At 42.9% G+C, this 10337-nt stretch overlaps 1 protein-coding gene across 1 annotated transcript; it reads left to right on the top strand.

Moving 5' to 3' along the window:
- Nucleotides 1-8544: 8544 nt before the first annotated feature.
- On the top strand, nt 8545-10096 carry LOC136843993 (uncharacterized). Its single transcript, XM_067113009.1, has 2 exons — nt 8545-8690; nt 8921-10096. Exons 1-2 carry the CDS (start codon nt 8545-8547, stop codon nt 9837-9839), a joined length of 1065 nt encoding a protein of 354 aa, XP_066969110.1. The 3' UTR covers nt 9840-10096.
- Nucleotides 10097-10337: the final 241 nt, after the last annotated feature.

Below are 10337 nucleotides of genomic sequence, written 5' to 3'. Positions count from 1 at the left end.
TAAAAATGACTTACCCTTACAGTGTTGCAAATATCTGGGAATCAGCTACATACTTATAATAACTTAAATAGACTTAGCTTCATTTTGAACATATTGTAAGATCGTAGCGTCAAAATAGTGATTTTATCGCGATGGCAAGTCGATTTTCACTCGCAGTTTATTTAGTTAAAAAAAAATGGCACACATGCCTCTCGAATGATGGGCTCATACTACCTCTGTATAGTCAAACTCTGTCGGGAATCACGTGATTACGTACAGCTTCGCAGTCACCACTAATGTTAGTGTTTCTCCGGCCTTACTGCAACCTTTCCAATACAGAACTGGGTCGGTTTTGTTTATTTTGAAGCTCGGTTTCGCCAAGCAATCCGTATTACCACTACTACTACTACTACTCTCTCTCTCTCTCTCTCTCTCTCTCTCTCTCTCTCTGGTTATCGTATATTATATACCGACCTGCTAAGTTCCTCGTTGGACGAGTCGGTAGAGTTCTCGGCTAGTACTCTGCTAGTCCCGAGTTCGAGTCTCCGGCCGGCCAGTGAAGAATTAGAGGCATTTATTTCTGGTGATAGAAATTCATTTCTCGGTATAATGTGGTTCGGATTCCACAATAAGCTGTAGGTCCCGTTGCTAGGTAACCAATTGGTTCTTAGCCACGTAAAATAAGTCTAATCCCTCGGGCCAGCTCTAGGAGAGCTGTTAATCAGCTCAGTGGTCTGGTTAAACTAAGGTATACTTACTGACTTTATACCGACCTGCTACTGACATCCTGATTTGACAGCGCTGGTAAGGCGTACAATTAGACAGCCAGTTCTTCGTTAGGGGAGTGGGTTCCGTTCTCAGCTAGCACTCTGCTGGCTGCGGGTTCGAATCTCCGACGGGCCAATGAAGAATAAGAGGAATTTATTTCTAGTGATAGAAATCCATTTCTCGCTATAATGTGGTTCGGATTCCGCAATAAGCTGTAGGTCCCGTTGCTAGGTAACCAGTTGGTTATTAGCTACGTAAAATAAATCATGGAGAGCTGTTAACCAGCTCAGTGGTCTGTTTAAACTAAGGTATACTTAACTTTATACCGACCTGCTACTGACATCCTGATTTGACAGCACTGGTAAGGCGTACAATTAGACAACCATGATGTTGCGTTCTTTTGTTGCATTTTTAATATTTTTCTCTTCTAAGTTATCAAATATTTTTACATTATGAAGTTTTTTTTTCCTAGTTGTAGAGGTTAGTCTTTTTTTTTGTATTGGCAATACAAGCGCAATGAAATCGCAGAAAACAGATAATGGAGTTTCCCTTTCTACGGAACAGTATGAACAAATTTCGATATAAATTTGCTTTGTGCGTCTAATGACAAACGTTGAGATTTATTCATCTCTCGGTTGTCATGGTACTATCAATATTCTCTTTATTTAATATATATGACACTGGAAGTTTGAAATGCAGTAGAGCTGAGGATAATAATGATTCAATTCGAGTACGTATTGTTTTTGCTAAACATCAAAACTGGCTGTTTAAAATGCTAGGTGGGAAGGAGGAAGAAGCGGTACTCGTTGGAGTATGAGTCTCCAAAGCCATTAGGAATTCCAGGGATAAAAGGACGCAAATTGCATACAATTGTCTTAACTTTACAAATGAAAAAATTACGAAAAAAACGCCTGAAGCATTCCAGTTAGTGCTTTATACTTGAGTGCTAAAATTATATTAATTTAGTTTCATCGTCAATTAGTGGACTCCGAACTGATATCTGTTAGATATGAAATTATCCTAATGATATTCTTCACATCTTATGTCTTTCTTACATCCAAGCACCTTGCAAGAAAAATATTATCACCAACTGGGAAAATACGTAATAGCATCAAACTTCTAACTAAGCAAATAGAAGTCAAGAAAGTGTGTCCAACCCACAACTTTATTTTTCTTTTCGTGATGGTAAGAATGTTACAAAAAATTGCTTTTCAGAAACTTCATCAAACATTCTGATTTTAGCATGCATTTAAAAATAATTCTTTAATCTAGCTTTATTTTTACTGATTATTATTGCTAAGTAAAGCTCAGTTTCATTTATTAAAGTTATAATTTCTGTTTAAATTATTTTATTTCATCTTTCATTTTGCCAAAGAGTTGTGTTTAACTTATTCTATTTCATCTTTCACCATTTTTTTCTCCCAAACTTTCGTTCATTTCAGAGTCGACTTTGTCCTTTTTTTTTGTTTCTTGTTGTTGAAAGTCATTTCTACTATACTCCTAATATATAGTCAGCCTTATTTTATATTCATTAAATTTCATTTCGCAACTGACAATATTTATTGTGACTGTGCCCCAATTTCTAGGAGTAAAAACTATAATAAGCCTAAAGTTGCAGCATTATAATTTGATGGGCACAGTACCTAATGAACTATAATGATCCTAAAGTCCACAAAAAATAGTTTACACCAAACAAGACTTACAGCTTCCTACATATTATGGTTTTTTTTTTACAACATGAAAAAAAGCTGTAATGTTCATTTATTTATTATTCTTCTGTTTATATCTGCTGTTGATTTAAGAAGATTACTTCTTTATCGATGTTGATCGTTCTATCTTTGTTATGTAGTAGCGTAGTTTTCCCAGGAGGTCTTAACAAGACACAATTGAGTTTTCTTTCTTCATTAGCACCAAAGAAATAACTTTACAATAGTAGTACAAGGTGAAATGTACAATTTTAGAGTGAGTCCAAGTGAGCCTGTTTTCTTTATCAACCCACAATAGGTGAGGCTTGCAACCTCACACCTTCTTCTTTGTGCCTGAGCTGCTCCTTCTTTGCTCTGCTCTCTGCTGCTTCTCGCTCTACTCTTTTTTTCTTTCTGCTTTCCCTCTTCAGAACTGGACTTGATAAGGATTTTTGGAAGTTTTTGTCCCACCCCTCTGTAGGTGGAATCTTGGTTTTGGTCCAGCCTTGTAGATGCTTAATTGGTTAGGCTAATCTAAAGACAGCCCATTTTGGGTGGATTTCTGGAAAGAGCACCACCCTCAAAAGGAGGTGTTTTGACGACACCGGAATTTATAATTTCCGGTGGCTATTTATCCCACTAAGGCCACCATGCATTTTTGTTACGAATTCCTCGTGATTACGAACTCGATTAAGAGCAGTCATAATGGCTTCGTAACCACAACACAGACATAACACTTACCTGTGTTTTGCTTTTCTAATCACCACACGGTTTTGCTGTTCTAGCTCTAGTTTACCAACCTCTTTGTTTCTGAGTTCTGGCCTTGTGGTGACAGCATAGCCAAAACACAGAGATGTTTAGAAATTCTCTCTCTCTCTCTCTCTCTCTCTCTCTCTCTCTCTCTCTCTCTCTCTCTCTCTCTTCTTTCGTTATTTTGATTAACACTTAGAATATTCAGAATTGCTAATTATCACTACATATCACTTGGTCACCTACCAACATTGTCCTCAATGTTTAAACAACAAAATGGATATAACATTAAAAATCAAATTGGTAATAAAATGACATAAAAAAATTATTTCTCCAACTCTGGAGTAAAGAATATATATGTTTTAAAGCATCACACCAAATTATAATCAAACACAATAAAAGTACAGTACTTCCCTTTCATGAAAAAATAAAACAATATTAATAAACTGTATACATGATGTTAACATCAACTATCAATTATTGTTTCCTCTTAATTCTGTCAAAATCTCTTGTACTTTTCTGATCACAAGATTCCTTACTATAATTATGGATAAAACAGCATACACCACTATTAGCATCAGATTGAACAATGACAAAACTGGGGAGACAGTTTCTTTATAGTAGAAATATTCATCAACATAGTTCAAATTCTCAAGTTTCTTTAATTCTAATTGAGACAGCTTAAATTCCTCAATTTTTTGTGAATGATTCTTATATGGCACATGTTTATTGAAGTTGTATTTGGTGAAAACATGAGGTTCGTAGTACAATTGATTAGGGATAATTACTTGACAGGATGTTGTAAAAGATTTAACATTCTTACATTTTACCTCTGTAGTTATGTTGTGACATTTAACCTTAGCCACAAAAGTATCTATAGAAAACACAAAATCCTCCTCATCTATAAGCAAAGCTTCAAGTTTAATATCATAATAAGCTGTACACACTTCTTGTTCTTGATTTTGATTTAACACAATCTTTTCAATACACGGATATGCATTAGTATTCCTATATAAATTTTCAAAATTACATATACAGTATATTCCCATTTCCTTAATAAAATACGCTCTTGAAATTTCTGTTCTGTAAAGAACAACAACAACAAAGCATCTTCTTCTATCTTTATCTATCTTTTACTCCACAGGCGGAGAAACAATTTTTATGTCATTTTACTACCAGTTTTGATTTTTCATATAGTATCTGTAGGTATATGAAAGACATGTTCAGTATGATGTATGAACCTTTATATATATATGCATTACGTTCTTTTATGTTTCATGTCCGTTTACAGTATATACCTGCCTAATGTATTAAATGTATGTCATTCCAATGTATTTATCATGTACGTTATGTAATGACTGAACCTTGTCCGTCTGGCAGTAATGTTTCGCCAGTACAGGACCGCTCTGTTTCCCGTGTAGACACATAATTTCTACCTCTGTGAATTTGTCAACTCCACTAGACATTAAGGACCTACTTTTTATATTTCGGTGTTTCCTTCATCCCCAACCTTTAGTGATAAGGATAACGCATCGAACACACATGGCGCAGTGAACTGAAGTGTCAGTGAAGTTTTTTATTCAAGAGGATTTACTGCAAGTGCATGGCTTCCGGCGCCATTAATCGTCAACGCTGTTGTTTATGATGTTTTGCGCCTCCACCCAGCTTTTCATTGTGGATTTATAGTGCTTTACGTGTACAGTGATCAGTGGTTCATGAGTGAAGTGTTGTGCAAAGTGTCGTGTCGTTCTAGTGTCCTTTTTTGCATTCATTAAAGACTGTGACATGCAAAACCCTTGCTGCTGCCCCAAGTGAGAGCAATTAGCCATACATCCGGTTCCCTCAATTGTTTCCGGGTTACTAACTGATCATACTGATGAGTCTCGACATGACGACAGACCGGGCAGAGGCGCAGACGCGCACATCCGTAATGCACACACTCGCTGATCCAGTAACTCTTATTATTTAAACTTTAGTTTTAAACAGAAGAATCTTTTATTATTTTAAATACGTGTTATTCGCTGCATATATTACACGTAATGGATGGGCTAGAAGAATTTTTAGGTCAGCCAGAAGAAACAGCAGACCAGGGGATGTTAGAAGCCAGTAGTGTGGGAGCTTATGCCCGCAGTAGGAACACCGCGGGAGAGGAGATCGCCAGGACGTTACCGCCCTCCTCCCCCTATCCACCACTCCTTCGCCCTCACTACCAGCCCCTCCCCTCCACCCAACCGACTGGAACAGATTTCCTTCAACTCATTAAGTTTTTAGAGGAATCTCGTCGGTATGAAGAAGAAAGAAGATGACGTGAAGGTGAAGAAAGAAGAGAACAAAGAAGACATGAAGAAGAGGCTAGAAGAGCACAAGAGGAATTACGCAGAAGAGAGGAAAACATGCGCAGAGATGAGGAAAATGCAAGATTTACAGCCCTTATCCAGGCGCTCTCGTCTGTCCAACCCTTCCATGCAGAAAACCCCATACCAGGTACAGAGATGGGCGCTTCTTCCTCCAGTCAACCTTCTCTTCCCCCACCTCAAAAAGCGACGGCACAAACGCCGCCCCCACTCAAGGCTGATGCAACATTCCAAATGTTCAGGGAATGGAGACGCAGGTGGGATGATTATGCCATTATGGTCGATCTTTTCAAGCTTCCTAGGGAGAAACAGATGATCCAGTTGCGGATGTGCTTGGCCCTTGAAACTCAGTGCGTGTTGGAGCACACCTTACAGATCTCACCCTCCACAGATAAGTCTGTAGATGAAGTGTTGGATGCCCTGCAGTCTCACATAAAGGGTTTACGTAATGAGGTTCTTCGTCGTAGGGAATTGCTTAGTTGCAAACAGATGGAAGGAGAATCTTTTTCAGATTTCTATGTAAGGCTTCGACGCATTGCAGAGGAAGTCGACTTGTGCCCGGGGAATGCAGCTGCATGCGAGGAGACCCAGTTGAAAATGGTAATTCTGATGGGCATTCAAGATGCAGAGCTTGTTCAGAAAATAATCTCCTTGGACACCGCCTCCTCATTACAAGATGTCATGACCTGTCGGTCATATGAAGCAGCCAAAAATGCAACTTCTGCCATACGTGCCCCACCTAACCAGTTGCGCGCCGTTTCTGCCTACAAAAAGTGTAAGAAGAAAAGGGCAAGTGAAGCAACCTTACCTTCAAAACCGATTTTAACACCAGCCACTTTATGCCAGTCCTGTGCTCGACAGCATGGCCCTAGTGATTGCCCTGCTGCCAACAGTACTTGCAAAAGCTGTGCCTGCCTGGGTCACTGGTCCAGGACAATTAAATGTCGTGCCAGCAAAGCCCAGTGCCGCCTTTGCCACCGCACAGGACATTTTGATAAGTGTTGCAGAGAGAAGAAGAATCGCCAGGATGGATCTCCAAGCAACAGTGCTGCCCGCTCCAACTCCGGCAAGACCCAAGGTGCGCGGCAGAACAGCTATCGTCGTTTAGGATACCCTTCTTCCACAGCCCCCAAGACACCCCAACCCAACTGTGTTCTCCTGTCATTTGGTGATATTAATTCCCGTTTACAGATGTTACCAGACACAGGTGCTGATGTCACCGTTATTGGCCAGCGACACCTAGAAAGTTTAGGAATCCCCAGGAGCAGCCTGCAACCTCTTCCGCCAACTACAATGATTACTGCGGATGGGTCCAAATGGCGCCTGCCCTGGGCATGTTCCGGGCTACTCTCACCTTAGGTAAGCAGTCTTGTTCTGCTAGGATTCATGTCCACGAGAATGTCCAGACTCCACTTCTGTCTTATGCACACTGTCAAGAGTTGGCCATAATATCTCCGGATTTCCCTAAGCCCATTGCAGAAGTCAAGCATGTCAATAGATGCAAGGAGCTACCTATCTCAGCCACCACATCGCCTTCGGTTGCCAAGGAATATTTCCTCCGAGAGTTCGCAGATGTGTTGATTTCAAAGAAGACTTGAAGTCAGCTCCTCAAGCCCATGGTCGGTCCTCCCATGAGGATTCATCTCAAGGATGGTGCTGTGCCCTTCGCCATCCACACCCTAAGACAGATTCCCCCTGCCTTCAGGGACCAGGTCAAGGAAGAGCTTGACTCCATGGTAACCCATGGAATAATCAAGCCGACTGGTGATGACCCTTCAGAATGGTGTCACCCCCTTGTCGTCGTTGCCAAGAATGTCACAGGAGTACGCATCACTGTCAACCTCTCCAAGCTGAACAGCCAAGTTTCCCGCCCAGCCCACCCTTCGCCCACACCCTTCACCGCCATTCGTAGTGTGGACCCGAAGGCTAGGTTCTTCACGACAGCTGATGCCCTCTGTGGGTACTGGCAAATGGAACTGGCCGAAGAGGGTCAACATTTGACTACCTTTATTATGCCATATGGTCGGTTCAAACACTGCAGAGGACCGATGGGTTTCGCAGCTACTGGAGATGCATTCTGTCTGCGAGGCGATATGGCCCTTCAGGGAGTCAAGAACTGTGTGAAGGTTGTCGATGACATCCTTCTCCACGATGAGGATTACCAGTCACACCTTTACCGTATCCACGAGATGCTCACCAGGTGCCGCAAGTTTGGGATTACCCTCAACAAGGACAAGTTTGTGGTTGCTGCACCTACCGTCAACTTCTGCGGATACACGCTCTCAGGAGAGGGCATCTCGGCTGACCAAGAAAAAGTCAGTGCCATCAGGGATTTCCCTACTCCAGCTAACCTGACCGACCTCAGATCATTCATGGGCCTGGTCAACCAGTTGGCAGAGTTCACCCCTGACATTGCTGCTACAGCCCAGCCTTTACGCCCTCTGATGAGCCCCAAGAGAACATTTGTGTGGACCCCTGATCATGACGAGGCCTTTCGACGCATCAAGTCAGCACTCCTCCGTCCACCCGTTCTCGCCGCTTTCGACCCAGACCTGCCTGTCATCCTCCAGACAGATGCCTCACGCCTTAATGGTATTGGATATGCCCTTCTGCAGGACCATGGTAGTGGACACTTACGTCTAGTTCAGTGTGGCTCTCGATTCCTTACCGACGCCAAGACACGCTATGCCACTATTGAGCTTGAGATGCTGGCCGTGGTCTGGTCGATGTCAAAATGTAGGCTGTATCTCGCAGGCCTACAGAACTTTACTCTGATGACGGATCACCGTCCCCTCATACCTATTCTGAATCATTACTCGCTGGACGCCATTGAGAATCCTCGCCTCCAGCGTCTGAAGGAGAAAATTTCGCCCTACTTATTCACAGCTGTGTGGCGTGCTGGCAAGTCTCTGAACATTCCTGATGCTTTGTCTCGAGCCCCAGTCAGCCACCCCACACCAGAGGACGAAATTGCAGGTGCCCCTTCTGCCACCCATCTGTGAACAGTCATGGCTGTGTACACTGTCACCTCTTCAGGAGAGTCTCCAGCTCAAGATGCCGACAGGACCCTTCAGGATCTACGAGATGCAGCAAGAACAGACCCTGTCTACACTCGCCTGCTCGACTGTGTCACCTCAGGATTCCCCTCCAATAGGTATGAGCTGCATAACTGCTTACTCCCATACTGGAAGATACGGGATGAACTTTACGCTGATGGCGACCTCGTCCTGTATGGAGCAAGAGTTATAGTTCCTGCCGCCCTCCGCCGCTGCACCTTGTCTCGCTTACATGACAGCCATAGGGGTGTGGAATCTACTAAGCACCGAGCAAGACAGACTGTCTTCTGGCCTGGTATTAACTCAGACATTGTCAACACAATTGGAGCTTTGAGTCTGTTTCAGCAGATTTCTTTATCGTCGCAGGAAAAGCCTTCCTCGTCATAGTCGACCGACTCTCAGGATGGCCTGTTGTTGTCCCATGCAAAGGTGATACTACCGCTTCTAATACAATCAGGATCTTCTGCCGCTACTTCCGGGAAGTTGGTGTCCCTATACGCCTCAGGACTGATGGAGGACCACAGTTCACCGGTAACGAGTTCCGGGATTTTATGGAGCAATGGGGAGTTCGACATGTGGTTACCTCCCCATATTATCCACAATCGAACGGTCATGCTGAAGCCGCCGTGAAATCAGTCAAGCATCTTATCCTGACAACGGCACCCTCAGGCAATATTGATTGCGAGGAGTTTGATCGAGGTCTCTTAGAGCTCCGGAATACTCCAAATTTCACAGGCCGCTCCCCTGCCCAGATCTTGTATGGCCGACCTCTTAGGTCATGCATCCCTGCACACCCGGAGTCCTTTTCAAAGGAGTGGCAGGTCAAGACTGAGGACTGTGACTGCCGTGCTGCCGCCCGTGCCGAGCAAGTTAAGACCCGGTACGATCAGCATGCCCGTCCCCTACCCAGGTTGACTATTGGACAGCACGTTCGGATCCAAGACCCGACATCTCACCGCTGGGACAAGGTCGGGGTAGTCATGAGTTTCGGCAGGTCAAGGGACTACGAGATTCGTTTTCCTAGTGGTCATGTATGGTGGCGAAACCGTCGTTTCCTTCGCCCAGTGCCACCTCTTAGTGTTGACCCATCCCCTCTTTCTCCTGTGGCCCCTTGCTTGGACCAGGAAAAGCAGTCCTTAGTTGATATTCCCCCAATGTCCCCACGTCGTTCTCAAAGGCTCACAGAAAAAGAGTCCGCTCGAGAGTATACTACGAGCGTGAGGGGGGAGGGAGGTGTAGGTATATGAAAGACATGTTCAGTATGATGTATGAACCTTTATATATATATGCATTACGTTCTTTTATGTTTCATGTCCGTTTACAGTATATACCTGCCTAATGTATTAAATGTATGTCATTCCAATGTATTTATCATGTACGTTATGTAATGACTGAACCTTGTCCGTCTGGCAGTAATGTTTCGCCAGTACAGGACCGCTCTGTTTCCCGTGTAGACACATAATTTCTACCTCTGTGAATTTGTCAACTCCACTAGACATTAAGGACCTACTTTTTATATTTCGGTGTTTCCTTCATCGCCAACATTTAGTGATAAGGATAACGCATCGAACACACAGTATCCATTTTATTATAGCTATTTAAACATTAAAGATAATGTTTGGTAGGTGACCGAGTGATGTAAGGATAACTAGAAATTCTGAATATTCTGAATATTAGTTAACATAACGAAAGAGAGAAAGAGAGAGAAACCTTCCATTGACAGACACTGATAGATAGAGAGAGAG

The sequence above is a fragment of the Macrobrachium rosenbergii genome, chromosome 12, assembly GCF_040412425.1.
Source record: "Macrobrachium rosenbergii isolate ZJJX-2024 chromosome 12, ASM4041242v1, whole genome shotgun sequence".
In the NCBI taxonomy this organism is placed as follows: domain Eukaryota; kingdom Metazoa; phylum Arthropoda; class Malacostraca; order Decapoda; family Palaemonidae; genus Macrobrachium; species Macrobrachium rosenbergii.
The sequence above is the reverse complement of the archived record's forward strand: the minus strand, read 5'-3'. Positions and strand labels throughout refer to the sequence as shown.